The sequence below is a fragment of the Plectrocnemia conspersa genome, unplaced genomic scaffold (genome assembly GCF_051122295.1).
Source record: "Plectrocnemia conspersa isolate PC_06_02 unplaced genomic scaffold, ASM5112229v1 ptg000001l, whole genome shotgun sequence".
Classification (NCBI taxonomy): Eukaryota; Metazoa; Arthropoda; class Insecta; order Trichoptera; family Polycentropodidae; genus Plectrocnemia; species Plectrocnemia conspersa.
This window is the reverse complement of record NW_028277165.1, coordinates 26,828,104-26,854,010: the sequence shown is the minus strand read 5'-3', so window position 1 is coordinate 26,854,010 and position 25,907 is coordinate 26,828,104. Positions and strand designations below refer to the sequence as shown.

Here is a 25,907-nt window from a genome sequence, read left to right as displayed (position 1 = left end):
AAATATTTAAAATAAAAGTAGCTGTCAGAATAAGTTGTCACACTACAAACATTACAACTATATTTTTTAAATTTACACTAATTTCAGAATATGTATTTAAAATATTTATAAAAATTGTAGCAATAGGTCAAAGTTGCTCACAATATAAAATATAAAATATTTGTGTATGTATTTTTTTATTATTCTGATTCAACTATAATTATATATAGATTATACATATGGATTTTATAATTAAGTAAAATAATAAAACATATTTTTTTGGTAATATTTTATTAACAATTCAACGTTAACAAGCTTTTAATTGCTCGTCCATCCGACCGATATATAAAAAGCAACTATACACGTATTTATTTATTTTTTTATATATACCATAAATATATCATATATTTGTATACTATTTTAGCAGTCTTAGTAATCTTATAACCGTGGCAAAATAATTATCATGATATGTTAAATCATATTTACATTAATATTATTAATTGATATTTTTACAATATTATATAAATTGATGAATCGTTAATTTTTTTAAATGAGGTTTCTCTTCAATAAATACATGTTTTAAATACATATTTTTTTTAAATTTGATATTTTTTTATTATAAAATTCTTACAATGAGCAATTCTATGTTTAACAATAACGATATCACTATAATTACACACATACACGGTTCTAAACGAGATCCAGACGACCAACCCCAGAACGTGCTTCCCGCTGATTCCAAGGTATACTCGCCCTCTGCGAAAATTAAAATTAATTACATACATGGAACATATAACACACGTGCTATGGTATTGTATTAAAACTTAATCTATTTTGGAAACGTATATTTTATATAGTGTGTATAATATTCTAGGTACGCGTGTCTTGGCGGCGCGTTATAGTTGATTAGTTTCATATTGATCGAATCACTGGTATATACGAAATTCTGATGGTTAAGTGACTGAGTTCAACGATGCAAAGTAAACAAGTCACCTCGTGTCGAAGTTGGGCTATTCAATTAAACCTTTGGAGGTAATTACAAGCGAGTGGAATTAATATTGATATTTTACGATACATACATGTGTATATATATAGTATGAAATACATGTAAGGTAATATATTAAAAGTTCATATTTTAGTGACACTCTAAAAATTAAATGATGAAGAAGTATGCTCTCTAGACGGTTTCATGAGGTGAAATATTATTTAAGAAATTGAAAATAAAATTATAGGTATGGTAAATTTATATTATTTTATATAATAATGAAACTACTAATATTTTATGTAGATGACAGTACACCATATGTTATAGTAGTACATACTGAATCATAAATAAGCTATGATTGATTTGTATTTATAAAAAATTAAACTAAAATATTGATATAGAAAATTAGAAGCTACATTAAAGTAAATGTAATGATAGATATAGCATGTAGAATAAAATCAATCAATACAATGTTAAGATTAATGTATAAAAATAGTAGTTTAAAGCGAGTAAGGATACAAAAGGAAACATTTTTAAATTTAGCAAAATTTAGTGACGATCTATAATTTTAAAATAATTTAAAGAAAATGTTAAATAAATAAAACATTTCACTTAAAGATTAAAGAATATCTAGTGATTATTTTAATATTATTTCATGTTTACCAGTGGTCTCCTAACTTTTGTGAAAAATAAATAACGCATATTCCCAATACATATAAAAAAAGTCTTAACTCAAAAGTAATAGAACGATTTTAGTTTAATATAAGATATGATTGAACTATTTCGCGTCCTCCAAAAAATACTAAAAAAGGAAAGTGGTTACAAAACAATCACCGAATAAAAAAAATTCAGAGTAACCATAACAAAAATACAGCTTATAAAGTTTATTTTTCTACAGAATCCAGATATTATATCAACGCTACAATGTATTGTGATCATTTCCTCTCCCAAGGATAATATTCATTCTGTTTGATCAGCTCCTAGTCACTTTTAGACCATTAGATTTTTTCTGAGAATGACTATTTGTATCCTGAAGACGTAACCTGTCCATTGCAATCACAATAAGCTGTCAATCCTGGAGTATTTAATAGCTTTTTCAGATCCAATAACAATTAACCTAGCCTCGTTTTGTGCTGACTTCTTAATCCTATCAAGAAACCTAACATTTGACTTTACTATTTATATAACGTATGCTTTTTCTAAATTATTAATATGTGATTCAACAATGTAATATTTCTTTGATCTGCCATATAGAAAAATTGTAGTTTCTAATCATGTTCTTGACTGATATTTAAGCCACCCGTGAGACGCAAAAGTTTGTTTTTAATTTTTGTACAGTTTAAAAACTGTAGAGTACCGATTTTCACGTGATTTTATTTTATCGTTAATCGGAGATCGTTATCCTAGAAAAATATGCAAGCGCCTAGAGCAAATTACGGTCGTGTAACTTAGACTTAAGTTAAAAAGGATGACCTTAAAAAAACCTTATCTTCATATCCAAGTTTAAGCAACTAAATAAAGAATTACAAGAAAGTCACCTCAATAATGTGTAAAAAAGAAAAACAAAATGGAAATTTATTATCATTTTATAGTATAAAATTAGAAAAGTGCTTCACTAAATATGCATAAGCTACACATTATCTTTTATATAGCGAGAAATTAGACGTTATCATTATTTTTTATGTATACGTAGTACGTTTTTTTACGTTTTATTTATATAATCGTTGCATAGATCATTAAAAAATCAAGTGAGGCAAATACCATTGCAAATTATAGTATTTTTTCTATTATTTAAAATATGTTTTACTGTAATTGGGGACCACTGTTTTATTAAAAAAATTATTATTTTATTTTAGCAATTAATTACTTTTTTATTCCATATAAATGTTGTTTGTCATAGTAATAAATATATTAATAACTTACCATCATTTTTCCACTCCTTCATGTCGTAGTCGCTCATAACCTTATTGTCTGACGATGATTGCTGCTTCCACGTCTTGTTCTTGTGTTCTATTCACAAAATCAAAGATTAAGCACATCACAGAAATCGAACCACCAATTCAAAATATGACAGTCGTTTCCAATCGCTTCGCGCCCCGCGGCTTTTGTCTGGCGTCGAATAAAAGTCCATTACCTTCGATTGACAAAGGCGAAAACGATGGGGAACGATGGCCAATTTCGATCTCGTCCTGGCCTCGTTTGCCTTATCGAATTATGCAAATGAACTGACCTTTTTTCTTGGCCGAAACTGGAGAGTCCCAGTACGACGTCGTGGGAGGTTTGGTCGTGGAAGGCGCCGGGATTTCTGCGGAGTGACGAAAATGTATGAAGCAAATGGAGAAATTTTCTCCAGAGAAAGAAGAATAAAACCTATCGAAAACATTTAGCCGTCCCTTGTTGGCCGCCGGAGAAATAAATTAAAAATAACTTTTCCCCGACCGAAGTCGTGCGCCGCCTTGAATACAAATTTCTTTTCGTTGGATGGAAAATATATGTATTATTCGGAAGTTCGATTCGGCCCTGGCGATAATTTAATTTAACGCCAAGTTTTGCCGCTTTCTTATTTATCGTTATAAAATTATCTTTTTAATTTATTTTTATTGAAAAAATATTGAATATATTTAAACAACCATATTTAAAACATTTTTTTCCAATCAAAATTATATTACGTCGCATTAAATATTATTATTTAATTAATTTTAGGTTTTTATAAGTACAACCAAATTAATTTGTCATGTTTTTTGTTACTCGAATTATATTCTACCTATTTTTTTTATTTTTTTAACATTTAATTTATAGTAATACTAACAAAGAAACGCTGATGAATCCTTATTGATGAGAACGAGATTAGTTTTAAGAATAAGACCTTCAAATACAAAAAAAATCAAACACAACATAATAATCTATGCAATTATAAAGATATATTAAAATTAAGATAATTAATAAAAACTTAGCTTACAATTTTAAATATTATGTTATGGAAAATATTTTCCATAAAACTTTGAATTCACCAGAAAAAATATTTAAGGTTCATTTGCTTCTAAATATTTAGTAATACATATTTTGTAAGAGTTTGTTTTAAGAAAATATAAACAAATTTCTAAGCTGATACTTCCAAAAATTTTGTTGGGCTACGCAGAGCAAATTTTTGACTTATTTTTTATGCTGAAAAGAAAGGCCTTGTTCCATTTAAACAAAGCATTTGAATTTTTACTCACAAATTTTAATATTGTATTTTTATAAAAACGCACTAACTAATAAATAATATGTTTATTTATTAATAGTAAAATAAAACAAAACCACTTAAAATTGATATCCGATTAGAAAGCTGCAATATTTAATTTATCTCGTTAAAAGTCAATTTTTATGTATATTTTTATAAATGATCTTTACAAAAGTATTATATTGTAGTTTAAGTTCAATATAACTTTATTTTAAAAATTTAATATTCGTATAATAATAATAATAAAATTATATAAATAAATACTTTATCATAATTTATTTAGAATTTCTGACATAATTTATAGTTTATGTTACTCATAACTCAATAACATAAATTGAATGTAAAATCTATGTTTTATACACCAGAAGCAAAAACATTAGAACTTCCTCTCACATTCATTAGCATACAAGATAATTAATTCCTATCGTAAAATCTCAAGCATAAGAGCATTGAATTAGTCCCACAGCGTCTGTGCATTCAACAAGTTTCTAACAACTTTATAATTCCTTCAACATGCATAACTCAATATTTTTTATTCGATATATTTTTTACAGCTAAGAATGAGACTTACCATCCAATCTGATGACGCCGTCTGTCTCCCCGAGGGAATTTTTGGCGACACACTTGTACGATCCAAAGTCTCTGGGAGACACGTTTTTTATCTTGAGTATCATGTACCGATTGTAGCCGCTCTCTCTCGAAGAGGTCTCGTACTTGTCCCCTGCAGAGCAGAAGAGGAGCAAGAAGAACATGAAGGCGAAGAGAACAACTTTATTCTGAGACGTTGAACTTTGCGATCGCTAGCAACTTTATCATGTATTCATGGGACATACCTGTTATTATCATATCTCCTCGCTCGGCAGTCCAGTAATTTATGGAGGCTGGGTAAGCTTCCGTGTGGCACTCGAGAGCCACATCTTGACCAAGATACGCTCCCTCGAGCTGATTCGGGATCGATAACATAGGTGGAACTGTGTGGAAGTTTGTTTACAATATAATTTATGATACATTTAAAACGAACTACAAATATTTTATGTTACAAATAAATTTAATAGAAATCAGATAAGTAAATCAAAACATTTTTTTTTAAATATAATTTATACATTAACTTTGTATAATATTTTTTTTATTATATGCGATTTTTTATCTTTTGGATTGACGTAAAGTTATAATAAAAAATTTTAAAATATTGAAAGTTTTCATTTAAATAAATTTTTATTTTGCTCAGAACATTTTGGAATGATCAGAATAAAAACCAGTTGTAGTTTTGATTATGATCGCATATATAAGAGAAAATATTTTTTTAATAATTAAGGTCTCTACCTTCTATTTAAAGACAAAATTTAATTTTAATAATTGTTAGTTGAAAGTTAATTTAACTGTTTTTATTTATTTGTAAATCTAAATTTTGTAACTATTTGAGCGATTAATTTTCTTTGAATATATTACTTATTTGTATGTGGATTTGTATATTCTTAACTTAAATTTGTTAATGTTAAATCATATTAATTTTAATCATAATGATTTGAGTCAGTATTATATGACCTCAAACCTATCTTCAAGTGCCACACAAATCATTGTTTATCAATCGATGTGAAATCTCTAGATTTTCAGTTTCAAAAACATCTATACCGTAAATAATAAAAATGTTTAGCTTTTTCACATTTTGCTTTATTAACTAACGTGAAAAAGAGTATATATAAAGCTACGTAGATATTTTGAATGTTGTCAAGGCTAACTACAGTTCTGTGGTTTGATCGAAACTTTATGAATAGTGAAAATATATATGCGTTATAAAATTCAAATCTCGTGCTTATATCTAAATACACTGTAATCGAATTTACAGTAATAGTATTAAACCTGATTTGAATCGATGTATCAAATTAAATTTAAACTAATTCATACGTCTTAAGATGCTTAAGCTGTATGAATAACTGACGTCAAAGGATTTAACTGTCTGAGCTTTGAGTGGTAATGAAAATTATTTAATGTAACGCGTCCTGCCCGAAGCAGAGATTGTTGCTGCTATAGTTTACATGCCTTATGGTATATATTAATAATGCGATGAGGTTTAAGCTAATCTTAAATAATAATTTGGTATAATATTCAAGGAAGCAAACGATTCGGAAACACAAGTTATATAAAATACACATTCAAAAGTCTCACTTACATTGTACCATCAGCATAACCCTTTTGCTGATGGAAGGCGGTACTCCATTAGACGCTATACACAAATAAGCTCCCATGTGTAGCCTGGAAACTTTGGTGATGGTCAAAACTTCTCCGTCGACCACGTTTACTGCAAAAAATCACGAGAACAATGGGATTCTCTATTTTTAAGTTTAGATTCAGAGATGCATGTTCATACATTCTTCAATTTTTTTTAGTAAATATGAAAGAGTATAATATATGTATACTATTTTAAATGATAGGACAATACAAATCACATATACTTATCTATGAGTTAACTGTTTCCTGCCGCTCTCAAAATAGATGCGTCATCATCAAAATCCACATGACACATCTCTTAGTATATAATCTTAATAAAACTCACCGTTGTCGCCATTGTAATTAATTTCTGCCGCGTCCTCCCGCCTCCACATGACGTAAGGCTCAGGATATCCGGTTGCTTTGCAGACCAGAGTCACGTTTCCTCCCTCGCGTACCACGAGGTCCGTCGACGTCTTGTTGTCGATAATTGACGGCGGCACTGTACATATAAATGGTTAACGATCGCTGGTTTGAATTTGCATAGCAATGGGGGATCATTTGAACGTCCGCCGAACACTGTTTAAGATCACGTCCGAGTGTCCGGGGATGATGCTTCAGTGCGATCTGGCGACTGCATTCAAACGAGTCTATTGGTATGTAAATATCATATTTTTAATTAAAATTATTATATTAAAATTTATAAAATCTAACTCATCTATGACTGAACCAAAAATCGCTCACTTGATGCGTTTATATATCTGGTCAATAAAAGAGCATTACATAAATAATCTAAATAAATAAGGGACAAATATTAAAGTAAATCTGAAACATCATTACCTTTCATATAGTTATCGGCAATTTTATGTAATACTTTAACATTTAAAAAATCATATTAGATTTAAAATAGTGAATTTTTAAATTCATTTAAATTTCAAAAGTTTTATAAGACAAAAATACATATAGTGTTAATATATAAATAAAGGTGTATTAACTAATTAGACCTGATTTTTTTTAATAGAAATTTGTAATATTTTAATAATTTAGTATAATATGTATGTCAAACTAAATATATATGCATTACAAGTAAAAATATATTTTCACTAATATTTCAGTGAAATTATATCGGAACGCATTTTCACCGGTATATACTATATAGTTTTTTTAGGAAAAAAATTTAAAAAGGCAAAGGTGCTAGTAAAATGAATACTGTTGTGAACTGTCATTTGATAGACGTGAAAGCTGTAAAAAAGAGACTTAGGTTATAGTTTTAATAACCTGTTTTTTTCTATACTCTACCAGCAAATATTGTTTCAAAAAAAAGTATTACATTTTGATTCCAAAACTTGCCAAACATTCGTGCAGTATATCAATACAGCTTATGAAAATCAATTTTTTGATACATTAACTGACTAAGTTAGTGAAAGTATGTATATTTAAACTAGTGAAAATTTCACTGAAAAATACAATATTTGCCGTTAAAATCCCAACTTAACAAAACCGATTTGATCAAATCTAAATTAATCCAATAATATAATCCAAATTGATCTTAAAATTTCTGCAATTAATATGAATTTTTAAATAAGTTAGTAAAAATTAATATTATAAATAACAGTCACTGCAAAAGTTGAAAATAAATTGTAAAACTGCACCTAATTAAATATTTTTTTTATTAATCATTAAAAAATAGAATTGATAATTTAGCCTTATAATTTTTTTAATAATAACTTTCAATACTTTTAGCAACTTCTACTTCAAAACATATTGGCTGGAATAACGAAGTTCTCTAAGTTACTAGTCTAGGCCTTAGCCTAGACTAGTAACTTAGAGGCCGCGAGCTTAAGTCACGGCAGCAAACTCAATTTTTTGGCATAAAAACGCACTATTATTTAAAACCGAATTCAGATACACAGTAAAATTTGTTTATTTCTAATTATATAATGAACTTAATAATTATAAATAAATTATATAAATGTCACTGATTCCTAAACTTTCTGTATAGTGCTTTAGGTATTTATTTAGACTAATTGACGTACCCAATTAGTACAGATTTACTACTTAGTAACGCATTAGGCTTACGCCTTTCAGGTTACAACTTAGAATGAACAAAAAAATATAGCAGTTAATATTATTTTTTTTATTGCTAATACATCTTTGAAGTAATATATTTTTTACATAACCTATTTTTTTAATCTTTAATAACAACTGGCGTTAAAATAAATCAAATAAAAAAAATCATATCTTATTTGCGTTAAACTAATACCAAAAACATAAAAAAAGCTTACAGAAAAATATCTGTGATATTTGATAAAAAAAAATTGAATGAGTATTTTTTATTAAATTAGATTCTATCACTAATATGTAATATTTTTTTTTAATATGCTTTTTTACTTAACATAGTAATAACTATGTCAGCGTTACATAACATACCATAACATAACCTAACCTAACCTAACCCAACTGACCGTAAATTAAATTCGCACTTTGATCTCAAATACTTGCATTTTTGTTAGCGTAGCTTACTTATTATAAACCTAAATTATTTTTATATATCGCATTTTATTAATGAATATTTTGCGTTTAAAGAAATCGGAATAAAAACGACATATTTTCATAGCATAAGCATTACATTTACAAACAGCATAAACAAATATTATATGAGTTTGTATATATGTATGTATATATTTAAATTATATTTTATAATTTTGGCAATCGTGACGCATTAGGTTAACCTGTCAAGTCACAATGCTCATAATTTTAATAAATAAATTAATTATTTATAATATAATCTAAGAACTAAACTTGTTTCGACATAAATTTAAAAAATACGTTTAATGTACAAAATGTACCGACTGTCACGTACTACTGTTACGTATTTTTATTTTCAATGTCAAAAGCAAGCTCAGCTTGCCGTAAGCGCTCCAACTGACCAACAACCTGCAGGTAACCCTGCCGCGACCGCATGGGGTCCGTGTTGACCTGACACATGTACCAGCCGCGGTCGCTCTCCTGAACGCTTTTGATGTGCAAGTACCAGGAACGGTGGTCGTTGTACGATAGACTGATTCTGGGATTCTGCGAGATTATGTTGTGGTGGATGCTCAGAATAGTCTGCGTGTCTACCTTCACCCACGCCACCTGTGTTGAACATTTTATAAATATTACATATTTATTCAGGAAAATTTAATACTTTATAACGTGAATTTCACAAGGGTTATAAAAGATAAGCAATTACTGGAACATTAGTAAAATCATGTTGATGTCTGAGGTAAATAATAAAATAAATAACTTAATTTAAATACACTAAAAATTTTTTTTTATAAAATTTCTTATATAGTTGTAGTTGTATTTTAAATTCAAAATAGCAGAGAATATTTGGTTTTTTTGAGGTCATGCTCAACAAAAATACTGATATAATTAAAAGATATTTGGCCGAAGCCGAACAGAAGACTTTTGTCTTGTCATCTTTATACTACTGGCTTCAGTACTACATATACGCGGTGTTTAATCTACGTATAATGTTACTTATGAGTGAAATAAGATAAATAAAACTAGTGTATAGTTGGTCTTTTAAGCTGGCAAAAGTCGCATGGGTAATCGACTTATTATCTTAGAAAGAAGTTTAATATCAATTGTGCTTTAAACATAAATATTAGTTTATTTAATTTTAAGCAATAAAAAGTGACGTTTATGATAAATAAATTTATGAACAGCGAATTACTGTCGCTAGAGAACTTGTATAAATATTTTTAAAATGAATAATATTAACTATTACAAATCTTATACGCAGTGCCAAACAAAGAAGGGCAGAAGCTTAGCTTTAAGGAAGGAATCAAGATTGAAGTATATGGAACTTTTCAAAATATATTTGAAGTTATTTACAAATTATTTTTAAATAGTGTATATGATTTTGAATTATTTCTAAGATTTAAAAAAAACTATTTCTTTCATTCCACACAATGTGCATAACATTACTTTTTTGTATAATGTAATCCGCTTTTGGGTGTAGGTTCATGAATATCCTTTGAAGTTAAGCAATATATTTTTAGTGAACATGTGTCTAGTAATTGTTCAACCCTTAAATGGATCTCGGTTTTTGTGATCAAATAACTTTATCTATCGTATTCGTTGCCAGAGATTGGTTTTTATAACTCGTGCGGAACTAACATTTATATTTTTAGAACTTTTTTTAGATGGTTGTATATACATATACATACAGCTCATGAATGAACATAGTTTTTGGTACATTATTTTATTATTGTTTTTAATTTATCTTTTTAATCAGCTATTAAAAATAATCATGCTTCTTTTAACTTTGATATGAGAATAGTATTGATATGAATAAATGTATATTACATTTATTTAACATATTTAAAGTTTTTATAAATATTTTTCTTCACAATAGAAATTTTAAAAAAGATAAATATGTCTGTTTTTCTCAATTTATTGATCTTAAGAACACGTGTATAATTTTTTTTTAATCATTGCAGAATATACCATACCATAAAAAATATATTTTTTAAGCGCCCTTGTTTTTAAATTTATTTTAAGCATTTTTAAATAATACCATGTCAATCTTGATTATTTTAATCGTTTAATGACAAAAAACTATAATTCATATTTTACTAATCTTTATAAAATACCAATCACCCACTAGTTTATTGTACAAATACCGTTTAAAATTTGCTTAACCATTTTATTGTATATTTATACAACTGTGTTCTATGAAATATAAATTTTAGGAAAATATTACGTGTCTAGTTTTGCCTTGTCACACCGTGTACATTGTATCTATAAATTAGTACTAACCTGTGCTATAATAATGATGAGTACTAACCTCTACACTATAAGTACATATATTTAACATTTAAAAAGCGTGCCTATTCGATAACGCCTATTTTAAGTCCATTACCTTGAAGTTCTTTAAATTATCTACGACGCACGCCAGCAGAGCGTCTCTACCCACTGATACGGTTACGTTCGGTATCGGCTCCGAAAATCGTGGATATATCGAATCTGAAACAATTGAAAGAGAAATGGTTAAAACTAACTGTGAATCAGATTGGAGCTCAATATATAAACAAAGAAAAAATACATTTTATTTGTGTTACAAGAGTATTCTCCGAAACTATACTGCTATGTAGGACGCATAAATTAACATTTTTATATATAATAAAATTATTTTTAAATAATTTTCTGACAAAATATAATTTTTCACCTTACTTTTAAAAAGCAAATTTTTAAAAAATGCAGCTAAAATCAGTCTGTAAGTTTACACATTCAATGAATTATCTTATCGTTTAATATAAAAAATGTACATCATAATAAAAATACAGAAAAAAACAGTATTGTAAAATATTATGCAGATAATTATGATTTTACTTTCTTAAGATATAATTACGTATATGTATAAAAATATGTAACAACTAATGAAAATATAATTTTACGGTCTTTTCATTGAAACTGATTGAATATTTAAAAATATATTTCACAAGCAATAAAGTTATATAGAGTACCATTCACGTTCATACTATGAGTGTACACGTATTCAAAGCTTTATTGCTTTTAATCAGGTTCGTTGAAAAAATAGTAAAACAAAGCACATGAGTACACTTGCAAACAAAAATGTAATCGTTGACCACTCGCGTATTCTATGAATTTATTGGACTTCTGTGGAATTGACACGTACGGCAATTAATAGTTTTATTTATAAATTGCAACAACCATTTTATTGCAAAAATTGAAAAAAAAAACAATAATCAAACAATAGAATAGGAACCGTTTGTAAAAAAATTTAATTAAATAGTTCTAACAGCATAAATAAAAAAAATTGGACCTTCTTAAGAACGTCATATGTGTCATAAAACAGGTAAGAAATAAAAACATACACTTTGCAAATTTAAAAATAATTGATGTTTAAACACAAGGGTCAATATAATTGTAAAAAATTATTTTATACCTGATAATTATTAGTTTTGTTATATATATTTATAGAACCGATTTATAATTTTTCCTTTAATACTATTTTAAATTATTTTGTGAATAAATAAGCAAATCAAAACAACCTTTTTTATTTTTTTTTTGTTAAACACATACATATAAAATATTTTACATGAACTAAAGTAGCTTAGCACATTAAAGTCCGCTCACGAGTTTTCGCGTGATAGCAAAACTGTACGGTTTTTACGCGTTTTAAATGTAATTTAATCTTGTAAAGATATCATGGGAACGATATAAAAATATAATTTTTTATATCGTCCTTTTTTATTTAAAATGTAATGAGTTATTATTAAAGAATTTTCAATACCTAATATGTGATTTTAATTGACACTTAAAAAACGTATTGAAATACTCTAGGACACTAATATAGCTAAAATATATTTTTTTTAATTACCTAATTATTTTCATTGTATATTATATCTTGACCTAAATTTAAATATTATTTATGTATATTCAGAGGTTTTCATATGCAGACGTGTCCCATTTAACAGCTGAAAAATAACTGCAATTGCAGACATGTCCGCGAAAGTGTTAATCATCACGACATATATTTGTGAGATTGAAAAAATCTAGCTAATTCTGATCTTTGATAATCAATTGAAATATATGTTATACAATAATCAATAGTTCGATTTTCTAGAGAAAATTAAATTCAGAAACACTAAGGTGAATATGAGATTTAAACCCAGATTTTTAGGTATATAGTTAGTGACTTATACCCAAAATAAAAACTTTAAATTTATTTAACGAAATAAATACACAGATAACTTTTTTTTCTATGTAGTTTTCTGTGTTTTTATCACTTGAAAGTCCATACACACTTCTGGGTTGCTTAGCATATTTTTAAAACAAACCCTTGAGCTTTATAAAAGAGAACATAATCAAAAGAATAGAGACATTGCTTGCTTTTTTAGTTTCCAGTTAATAAACATGTACCTAGGTTTCATCTTAAATAACAATTCTTCTTCAAAAGTCATTACATTCTGCTTTAAAGTGCTGCAATGGCGTAAATTAATAGTAGTTCTTGAAATTTTGAATTCAGTGGTAATATTTTAAAAACACAAGAAACATTGTAAATATATGATTTAGTGAACTATGATTAAAATAACTACCTATTCAGACTTTTTCCTAACATTCTAGTACTGACTCATATGCATTAACAATAGGCATATTATTTCGAATAAATAAATAATTTGCTTTTTTTAGGCCAAGTTGTTTGTGTAACTATTTGTGATATATTTATAATTAATAAGGTTTTAATAAGTTATTGATAAAAAATATAGTATTCTTACAACATAATATTTTTAAAATAAGATTATGATATAAAGTTATTAATTTAAGTGAAACGAAAACAACGAAAAAAAAATAATAATATAATATGACATTAAAATCGTTTATTAATGTAATTGTTTCTTAACCCTTTCACTGCAGCTGATATAAGCAAAAATAATATTTAATACCTAAAAGTTTAGAGTCTGGTATTCGCACACTCGCTAGCTTTGGTACCTTACGACAGTGAGGTACCAAAAGCTAGTTTCAATAAAATGTTTTTCATCATTAAATTACAAAAAAATACAAGGCTCAAAGTATACTGGTGATTTTCTTTATGACTTCTATTGGCGTCATCCGCGGTCAAAGGGTTATTTAAAACTACAATTTATTAATATTCATGAAAACGATCTTATAAAAGCAGAAAAATGTATACCTCTTTCTATATTTTTATAAATTAAATAGGGAGGCAGATGAGTAGAACTTATTACTTAAATTAAAATTTAAATATAACGAAACGCTAAAAAGCAAAATTATTAACATTACTAAAAATGCTTTGAAATATTTAAAAAATATATGTTTTACAGTTTAAAATTATTTTTAGCATATATACTTATATTAATAAAAAATGTTTAGATTGAAGTTCACAAATTATTATTTCAATAATTTTACTGAAACCCATATTTGTATACAAATAATTAATGAAATATTTCTTAAAGACATTAAAATATTTATATGCCCTTTATTTAAAGGATTAAAAGATAAGACAAAGTTAAATATAATCTTGTTTTTAATTTAAAGGTTAATTTTTAAAATCAAAATTAATGCTTTTGATTTATTTTCATCAATGTATAATCATAAAACATATTTTTCTTTTAACATTACGAATATATTTAAATATGTTACGTTTAATATAAAATATTTATATGGTAAACGTTTTATTTTCATCTTTACTGCCAAACTTCAAAACGTTGCTACCATTTTTTCATGTTACAAAATTATTTACATAAAGTATATTCTAGTTCACAACAGCAATATAAAATATAAGTAATAGTATTATCAATAATAAGTCAGTTAAACACTTTTAAGAACAGTTAAACAAGCATTATGAATTATTTAGTTTATTTTACCTGAAGCTAATAATTTTTTTTATGTATTGAGGCTCAACGTGTTAATTTCTATAATCAAATTAAGGTTTGGTCTGTTACTGGTTTAAAAAATTATTGAGGCAAAATCAAGATCTTTATAAGAGGAGATTTTAGATAAATTAAAATACTGCTTTGTACAAAAGAATTTTATATAAATTAACGATTGAAATAAAAAAGATACTAAATCAGTTTTTCAGTTGCTCGAATTTTTTTAATAATTAATACAACCACCAAATATAAAAAAAATAAAGCTCGCTCAATCCACTATCACGTCCGCGCATAGAAAGCTTCGTAATTACATAACAATCGAACGCGGCAGATACGAAATTTACTGCGTGAGCGAACGAACAGTGAAATAAAAAAATAATATTAATTACGGCATAATCTCGTTATTGCCACGTTGCGTATCACACGTTTCGGCACACACAAAGCCATTTGCGGCCATAATTAATTTAACGTGGAAACGAAGGCTTTTTGCGGGGCAAGCCTCACCGGCAGATGTTTGCGTAATGTTCCCGCGGGCGCTTTTCATTTTTATTCATATCGATTTATCAAAGCGAAGAGCGGTCGGTTGCGTGAGGCAACCCGCTCGATTCGACACCCAAAACCCACCCACACCCACCGCCACCCAACTTTCTAATCAGCCAATTACTTGTGATACAATTCGACGCAACGCGCCCTTCGCGAATTAACACTAAAAGGAGCAGAGAAGGGTCTTCTTTGAAGGGTTTCGATATTATTTCTGGTAATTTGAATGATTTTATGATCTATAAACGTAGCGATTTGCTTCTTAAAATATCTAGAAAAGAGTCTAATAACGATAACCCAAAATTGTTACTAGATCGTTATATTGATTAAATAAAAAATTCAATTTAAACTCTCACATTGTAAATATTTTCAACGAGACAAAGTTTAAAAATGTTAATAAGACATAAGTTTGTATTCTTGTTTGTTAGTTCTATAAATAATATTTTTTGAAAAATATAAAATTTATTAAATTTATTTAAAACCAACCCTTAGAGTTTAAGCTTCTATCATACAATCATCACGATAGACTAGTGGTCGGTGACTAATACCTAGAAGACATGGGCTTAAATGTTATTCGCTAGAATTTTATGAAACTAATTTTTTATACAAAAATTTGCCAAATTAGTGCAAATTATCATTAATGTATTCTATTGGCAATGATCTTTTAATTATAACCGAAAATTTTATTTTTAGATTTTCTACTCATTGGAATTCATTTTAAAATAGCAAGAACATGTATAAAAAAAAATACAAATATATTTGTGCTTAATCTGTTAGTAATTAATTTTAAAGATTAAGTATTAAGTATTATTCAGACATTATTGAGAAAGCGGTTTCCTCTATGTGTTAACCAGCCGATCCGATCGTTAATTTAACCGTGCGATTCGCTAACTGAGATAAACGGCCGCGGTCACGCGAACCACCCCTAAGAAGATTATTAATTAGCGTCCGACTAATAAGAGACAGAATAGGTAAGGATGATCCTTCTTTATTTATTGTAATGAGGAAAAATGGCCGCAAAGACGGTTTTGCATAGTGCTCGCCGGACGATTATCTTGATTCATAGGGGCGCACGCCGCTATTTGTCTGTTTAACCGGTCGGTTAACTGGGCGGTTAGAGTGATGGATTACCGTTTGTTGAGGTCTGGGTTCAGGACCAGCTCTTTATTATTTTTCAAACATGTCAGATTGTATATTTGTGATATGTTTGTAAGCGTTTTGTGGTTTGCGAAATATATAAAATAATAAGCATTATGATCGTTTCAATGGAGTTTAGTAGAGATATAATAATATTACACAAATATAGTAACGATATGTTGTTGACAAATAAACATATTTCTACAAAAAAATATGTATAATTTTACGAATGATTTGTTATATCGGACGAATCACAAAATACCTGGATGGAAGTTATAGACTGTTTTGTTTTCATCACAGTTACAATGATTTCTCAAAACTAAGTTTTCCTACTTTTTACAAGGAACTCCGTATAATTTTATGAGACTGACATTAACTTAAATATTTTACTTAAGTTCTAGATTATCAAAATATTAAATTTCGGCAAATTCTTGACAGAATAACTGTTTATTGATGAAATATACTATTTTTTAAGCTGCACAATCATGGCAATTTAAATAAATATGAGCCCAAACACTTTTTAATTTTAAATAAACTATATTTGCTGTTTATGACTTTCTAAATATTACTGACAACTATGTATTAATAAGCAGATTTTTACCAAAATCTTGGTTTAATTCACCCGCGTTTAGTTCACTAATTTTTAAGCCTTCAAGTAACATTATGGCTAATTAACTATCTAAAATACGAATTGCGATCTAATTTATAATTTTAACTTTACTAAAGATAGTTCGAAATATTATTTTATATATAACAAAATTAATTCTTAAAGTCCTCATTATCAAATAAATCAAGGTTTAATTATGCATCCATCATAATCTCAAGACCTTGCTCTTTTTGATTATCATATGTTCTGGCACTTACAAAATATTTTAGATTACAAAAAAAATCATCGCTGAGGTAAGTAAAAATGCTATTGATTAGTTACAGGATTTTTATTTTAATATAATACTAAAAAAATTGAATGCATCATATGAAAATGATTTAATTGTTTAAATCCTAGAAAAAAACGCTAAAAGTAGTTATATTGTATTTGTATATATAACATTTTAATTTAATAATATGTTATGGTATTATTTAAGCAATATACTAAAATATAAAAAACAACATTGTTTAAATTGTAGTAAAAAATAGATTAAATTTAAAAAGATTTTTTATTTTATTTTATAATTATAATTTTAAAATAGAGTATTAATTTTTTTTTTTAGTAAATTTAAATAACCTAAGATTCATAAACATATATTTAACTCGCATATTGCAATATAATATTTAGTCACATAAACTATAGCAAAAAGTTTTATGCACTATTCTTAAATATCTATAATACATACGTTATTTTAGAAAATAACGTTTACGTTTTTATTTAGCCAAATATGTTATTAAATTTTTAAATTAAATATATTTTTCCAAACAAAAATTGCATAAGATAAGAATAGTACAAAACTTAAGCGCGCACAGAAATATCAACAAGTTTGCTGAAAACAAAAACAATTTCTTCCATCAATCTTCTTAAATTAATGTTAACTACTTTATAAGCGCCCCTAGGGTTTGTTTGTTGTGAGGAAAGTCGTAAAAGTCAAATTTTTAACTTTGCAATATATTTATAAATGTGTTTCAGAATGCTTATATTTCACCTTACTAAAAGTTTAATTTTTTTTTAATAAACTGAAAATAAATAATATTAAAAATATAAATACAAAGATATTGTAGATCGGCTCAATGTGTTTCACAATCCATTTTAGTGTTTATATATTATTAAATAAATGTTTTTTTTGCTTTAAATTGCTTTCACCGAATACTAATTAACGTACGTGGTTCACAGTTAATTTGCACGTGAATATTTGAGAGCATCGATTACTGTGAAACACGTAGTTTAAACATAATAAGCACACAGCATTTAATATTAATCTTTTTTCATGTATTATGGTATAGTACACCTAAAAATTGTTTTGTAGTATTTACCTACGTAATATTTATTATTTCGCAACTTAACACTCTCGCTTATCGACGCGAAAAAAAATCGCAAATGCAAATTTAGCTTCGGAACTTTCGCGCGAGCTTTCGCTGCGGAAAAAAATACGCGTGTTTTACGTCAAATTTTTATGTTTACGACGAATATTGCCTCGTATAAATTCGCAAAACAACTTTTTCTTACGGCCTTAAATGTATTTTTATGATTTTCCTATACGCGGTATGAAAAAAAAGTGCCGCTCTATGGCACTTTTCAATTTATCGTACCCCTTCGACTCTTTTTCGTGTCGCGACGTTTAATTGCGGCCATATAATGTGAACTTTCAGTAGTTACACTTATAATCTGTTTGGTTTCAATAATCGACAAAACGCAGGCAGCTTTGGAGGGCTTTCGCCATAAAAATAATAATAAGCCATTGCAAAGCCAGCGCGGCCGATTTAGTTCGCTTTATGTGCCTTTTAAATGTGTAATAAAATAATAAAATTACTTTGAAAATCAATAAATGCTTATAAGGTATATAAATAATTTAGTTATAATGTTTTAACTTGAGCTTAAAAGATTGCCACTTATTTATATTAATTAACTTCAGTTTAAAAAACTCACAATATAAACTTTATGCAAAAGTTTGCGTTACTACACGTATGTGAGTAAACAGTAATTTAAAAACATATAAAATATATTTATAAACATATTATTAAGTTGTTATATAGTTTATTGCTTTATTAATTGCCATCAATATCACTTACTTTCCTTAAATCCCAAAAAAAACATAATTAAAATAAAATTAGTCTTTTACTAGATTTTTGTTAAACTAACTGATCTTTAAAATAATTATATGTGGAAACAATTTGATTTTTTGTACAACTGATACAATTGCTATAGCCGGTGTTTGGAATGTTAGATACTTTACTAAATGTAAAGCTAAAGTATTTAAATAAAACATTGTTTAAATTCTAGTTTTAGGAAATATACTCAGATTGTAATTTTGTAAGGAATTGTTTAATAGTAAAATAAAAACACATGTTTTATTTTATAATATATTTTTTTAAATATTCGTTACTTTGTAATTTATTTTGATACTTAATTCCTTAAATACAGATTTATAATTACTTCATGAAAAACTTATTTTCAAAACATTTTCTGATTACACAGTATCTGTAAAAAATATTCTGCTTACTGATAATTCAAGAACAATACGCATTTAGCCAGAGCTTATCTTAAAAAATGGTATATATAGTTTTTCTTCATAAGAATTTTTAGATAAAAATTAAATTTATTGTTTTTTTTAATTTCTCTAAAAAATTTTTTTAAAGAATTATCATAAATGTTTTTTTCTTGAAATTTTTTTTTTACTATCTTAAAGCGCTTCACAGCCGTTGTTTATTTTAAAATAGGTAATGCTTCAAATCTGTTAAATTAACTGCTATATTCAAAGCAGGTAGTGAGAAAAGAGTAAAATATTATCCAAATATATTTTTTCTATTGAATACATATAAGATATTCTCTATAAGCCCAAATATCTCATTATTAGAGATTTTTGAATACCTTGTAGCTACGATTTAAGGATACTAAATCTATCATTGTAATATGACTGGCGTAAGCCCAATGCGTTACAGCGGAATAAATCTGTTTGTCAAACAGACATAATGAATACCTATAAGTATTAACCACCAGATTTTTTTCAATCTAGAAATTAGTGACATATATGTATAAATACATATAAAAAAGATGTATATTTTAATTTATAATCAACATGTCACATTTCAGCTGGGCATGATTTTTATTAGGAGTGCATTTTTATAAATAAAAATTTGCTGCTACTGCTGTGGCACGAACCCGAAAACTCTGGGTTACAAGTCTAGAACTTTCGAACTACGCCATTTTAACATTTAATTAATATTTTAATAATCATTACAATATTCATTCGTAAGATAAGGAAAACCTACTTGCACATAATTTCTGATAATTAATCGGAATTATATTTATTTAAGAATCACTAATTCAGATTTCTCAAATACGATAAATAACACTAATGTCAATATGAGATTCTACCCCAGGTCTCTGAGATCAATAATCAGCTACTTATATCATTCGTATAATGTGCTGGTATATAAGTTTTATGACCAACTCTAGGAATGACGATTATCAAACATTTTGTTTCAACTTCCTTAAACAATTGCTTGTAAAAAATGTATAAAAATACAAAGAAGAATGGCTGAATATTATTTATATTATTACGCTTTTTCTCTTCCAGATAAATGAAGCATGTAAATCATAACTTTTATAAGATAATATGCTTAAATACAATTAAAAATATTTTATGAGAATATGGAAATCAACTTTTTAATAAATATTTTATTTAGAATTATATTAATATTGCCTATAAAAATTTAAAATAAACAAATAATTATTTTTCGTGCAAACGATCCTACACAATAAAAGCTTGTTTTAATTGTTTGGTTGAGTTTAAGAGTTTCATAATGCACAATCCTTTTTTAATCCCACCATACACACAAAATAACGCTTCCAGATAGATGTTGCTCTTGACCTTTGGATAACCACTGTCTTTAACAACAATTGTTGTCGTAAGACGCCCACATCTCATCTTCGATTATCAAATGATTGAAAAAATGTGACTCAGCTTCAAGATCCAGAAGCTATTGGTATATGCGGATACGTGCTGACTTGCTTTATTCGCTTAATTCGTGTGGAACCCATATACCGTGTCTCCAAGCCTTCCCAATCTTTCTAATGTAGAATCGGATTAGTTTGTCTCTCAATTATGAATAGTTTGAGTAGGATTTACTTCCATTTCTGCAACCATGACATGGAAGTAAATCCTATTATTTTTTAACCATCTTTGACATTTACGAATATTTAATAAATCACCTACTTATTTACAAATGTTTTTAGAAGCCGTTTTTGCAAATCTTTTTTTAAATAAATTCAAATAACAAACAATTTTCTATAATAATTTTGTCAACGAATTTTGTGGCGCATATTTATGTCATCTTCATTAAATCAGATTTGAACCAAAACTGATTTAATGAAGATGACATAAATATTAAGATAAACTAAAACATTAAAAATAATATAAAACGGTATATTATTTATTGCATAGTTGTATTGTATGTAAATATAATATTATTAATTTATACAACACAAACCATCGCCCACGCTTGTTATTAAATGCAAATTTGGTATTCAAAATTGAATATAAACTTTAAAGTTAATATTTATTTATTTATATTTCACTTCAGCTGAAGTAGTATTTATAGGCAATATATAATATAAAATATATTCTATGAATATACTTATAATTTTCTGTATGTATATGTCATATTATAATAATATTTTGACTTAAATTAATTGTTACTAGATTTTTTTACTTCTAATTGCGTACCTAAAAATAATAAATATTAAATATTTTATAAAGGTTAAGAATCATAAGAAAAATATACAAATAAAAATTATATATATATATTTTTTTTTATATAATTAGCTTTTAGTAAATGCAATAAAATAATAAAGGAAAAATTAGAAACGAAAATTTAAAATACATAAAATTATGACTCGTTAATAAAAAGTAAAATTTATGTACATTTATGTTCACATTTGTGTATAAAAAATATACCATATGACGCACGGAATGAAAAGAAATTGAATTTGATTGTTTTCCGTTTTCCATATGTTGTTGATTTTTCGCTTCCTATACAAACATCATCACGCTTTTTTACCCGCCCACAGAAATATGAACTGCTTAGATTATTTACGTATGATTAATCGCTTTCGGTGAACGCGCACGTTCGTTATTTATTCACCGAGGCACAAAAAAGTACGTTACAAAAACATACACACACAAATAAAATATACACGAACAAGTATCGTGTATCGGTCGATTTAGTTTTCTTATCGTTCCAATTTGCATAAGCACACAAAATCGAATCGTTCATAATTGGGCAGAAATAAATACGACCGAATCACGTACGTATGTATGAAAAAGAAAAATGTATATGTGAGTGAAAGAGGCAAAAGCGTTTAATGTTTGGGTAGGAAAAAGTGAAAGTCTCGGCGTATTCCAGGAGACTTTAATCTTGGTGAGCAAACAGTTGAAGGATGAAGGATACATTCGTGCGAATTTTCAGCGGGTCTGATATGAGAGCAACCTTTATTTGAGGTGAAACTCATTTTTATTACTTCGGAGTAAAGAGAGCATATTTGACAAGGGAGTTCGTGGCTAATGAGAAAATTTCTTTCCAAGAATCAAAAGACCTAGCAACTAAATGTTTGTGATTGATAGCTATATATAAAGTATATAAAATCAGCAATATATTCGAATTGTTTATATATTTTTTCTGGAACCTTAATTAATATTTTATATCATATGAAGCAACACAATAAAACCATTGATATTTACATTGATTAAATATGTTATAAAAATAAAGACGAAAAAAGAGTTTTATTGTGTAATAATATAATTATATAGTCTGAAGACATTTTTGTATGTTTAGATATGTATATTAGTATATAGGCTATGTAGATAACCATAGCTAGTCATATAACAAAACATTCATTTACTAGCTGTTTATTTTAAAAACTGATTATGATTTAAAGATGCTGCATGTTGTACTCATATGTCTATCTTTCTATAATAGTAACACCATTGAATTGGAACTAACAAGTATAGTCAAAATTTGACTAGAAAAACTGCCACAAAAACATAATATATGAAATCGCTTATAAATATATTTTTATGAACGATATGTGTTAAAAGTTTTTAAGAACTATGTTTATTTTTTCACATTAATAATATAATATTATGACAACCCAACATATTTTTTTTATAATACAATAAATAAATCTACACTTTCGATTTTTGAAAGCTCTTCTAATTTTTAGAACCTATAGAATTATTATTATGATTATAAACTTATATTTTTACAATAAAAACTTGATATAATCAATTGATGCAGTTTGACAAAATAGCAAATATTCCAAGTGTTACGGTTTAAATGCACAAATTATATATTGTACAAATATGATTTAATTAAATTAATAAGAAAGATTGTTAATTTTACAAGTCAAATCATATAAAATGTAATATTGAATAGTAAAAGAAAGAGGTTTGAGTAAATCATTGATATTTTTTATATCGAACATATAATTAAAAATATGCTTTAATAATAAAGTATTGAAAATATTTCATATTAAAGAAAAATAAGTTATTTTTAATTAAATAAAACGTTAAATTTTGGATAACATTATTTTAAATACTCCTATATTACAATTATTTTTATTATACTAATAAAGATTAAAACTTACCATCAGCAGTAGACATGATGATCATACCAAAAACGAGTACAGTAAATCCACCAAAACCGCATGACCAACTCCTCTTGGGTGTCATAGTGAAAAGTTTAATGAAACTACCCAAAAAACAGTGTTAAATCAACGCGAGTCCTTTGAGCATACGCTTTATAATCACATAGCAACATTTTACGCTAAAATTTTCAATTAAAACATACTACTTTTAGACTAGATTTAGATTCAGCTTCCTCGCTCATTGTTTTATTTTATTTTGTTTATGTATTTACATGATATTATTATTTATTATTTTTTTATCGGTACGTTTCGATGTTTACAAACGAGGTCGCTTTCGAAAGTGTTCAACATGTCCTTCGGCCCCGGGGTTCGAATCCTGACTAAAAGTCTCGCCGCAAAACTGCCACCAAGTAAAGTAGGACTCGAGTTGCGCATGTTCCGGATACTTTGGCTCCACCCCTAAAAACAAAATCAGAGCTTTCCAAACTATGCAAGCGTGCACTGCGCTCACAGGTGAGCTTGATTGGTAATTACCGGCGAAAATGCGGTTAATTAAGTGTCGCTCACGAGTAAGTATCTCGCACTACATGTATACGTATACGGCTAACGCCGTTAAACGACCGTTAACGATTCGGCAGTCTGGTACGGTGTTTATTTTATGCGAAGCACTGAATATTATGATCTTATTCGTAGAAAATTAGATTCAGATTTATTCAAAACCTGACAAGAAAGACCTAACAAAATGATGAGAAACTTTATTTACAGCGAGCCAAAACTGAAAATCCAATATTCCTTACAAGCCGCTACTCTATCTAATTAATTATTTCAAACAGTTAATTTATAAAATAAAGGTTAAAAATAGTTTTAATTGCTGCTTCTTCTAATTAATATTTTTAATAACAATTACTTGTAAATTAAATAACGGTTATGCATATCGTAAAAATAAGGTTAATAAACTCCTAATTATCTAATTTCAGATTAATCATTTCAATTCAAAAAGGACCAAATATTTTTTTTACAAAAGCATTAGATTTTTTAAGGTAAATAAAATTATTGCTAAGGCCGTTAGATTATTTTTTTATATTTTTTTATTAAACCTTATTTTTCCACAATAAAATAAAATTTAAGCTACATAAGTAGATATTACTGGTACTGACTAATACAATAACAAAAAAATAGTCTAGATTATTTATAACTGCACGATAATTAGGTGACTAATACCTAAAAGTTCTACGTTCGAATCTAGTGTTTTTCAATGTGTATCGTATCTAAAAGATCAGAATTAGTAAATAAAATACAATTATAATTTCGATTAATTATCATAAATTAGATTTTCCTAATATTGCAGATAAATATTAGGGTGAATAATATTCTAAAATTTCTATCGTGTCTGGAAGATCAGAATCAATGATTATTTTATTATCATAATTTCGATCGATTATCCTATATATTTTCTTAATATTGCAGTTATATATTTCAAATTAAAATCGATCCAAGTCGTGTTGTTTGACATATGTTGTTTTTAAGCTGTAGTAATAATTTATTAACAATTTATAAACTAGATCAATTTTAATAATATTATTTCTTGTTAAAAAATGTAATGTATTAAATTACATTACTTCAAATATACTGTCAAAAATAAAATCGTTAAACTATTCTGAATTACATATATGTTAAAAAAATATTTTGTGGTCCCATAAAAAATGAGAATCCTAAAATTATTTCTTAGAATCCTTAAATCTTGCTTTTAAATTCATAAGTTTTTTTTATACGAGTACATGTCTTAGACGCATTTTATGTAATAAAGTGTTTTTAAACAACATCAAAAACACCCTTTTGCTTCATTCGTATAAGGGTAAAAGTTTGTATATTTTAAGGTAGGAATGTGCATTGTAGAGAATATTACTTTATAAAAATATAGTATCTCTAAAGAAAAAAATACTTTTATTATTATGAATTTACACATGAAATAAACAAAAAATAAGTAAATATAACCAAAAATGTCTGCTTTAAAATAATATTTACAAATACGTAACAACTCACAAGCCGTATAATATAATTTATCGACTTTTCAATAGATTTTCTAATGAGTTTATTGTAAACATAAACTTTTTAATAATACTCTGATTCATTCTT

General features: G+C 26.9%; 1 protein-coding gene across 2 annotated transcripts; it reads right to left on the bottom strand.

Moving 5' to 3' along the window:
• Positions 1 to 569: 569 nt before the first annotated feature.
• On the bottom strand, positions 570 to 24,153 carry LOC148239478 (lachesin-like). 2 transcript variants are annotated; one of them, XM_088186448.1, is made up of 11 exons: positions 24,044 to 24,153; positions 23,772 to 23,973; positions 11,308 to 11,411; positions 9,326 to 9,533; positions 6,742 to 6,897; positions 6,358 to 6,486; positions 5,021 to 5,158; positions 4,759 to 4,908; positions 3,195 to 3,269; positions 2,888 to 2,974; positions 570 to 735 (listed from the first exon to the last, which is right to left on the bottom strand). In XM_088186448.1, the coding sequence occupies exons 2-11, from the start codon at positions 23,854 to 23,856 to the stop codon at positions 596 to 598; spliced, it is 1,272 nt and encodes a 423-aa protein (XP_088042574.1). In that variant the 5' UTR covers positions 23,857 to 23,973; positions 24,044 to 24,153; the 3' UTR covers positions 570 to 595. The 2 variants fall into 2 exon arrangements, with proteins under 2 accessions (XP_088042574.1, XP_088042565.1); XM_088186439.1 differs by having other exon boundaries at positions 23,772 to 24,153.
• Between the last annotated feature and the right edge of the window lie 1,754 nt (positions 24,154 to 25,907).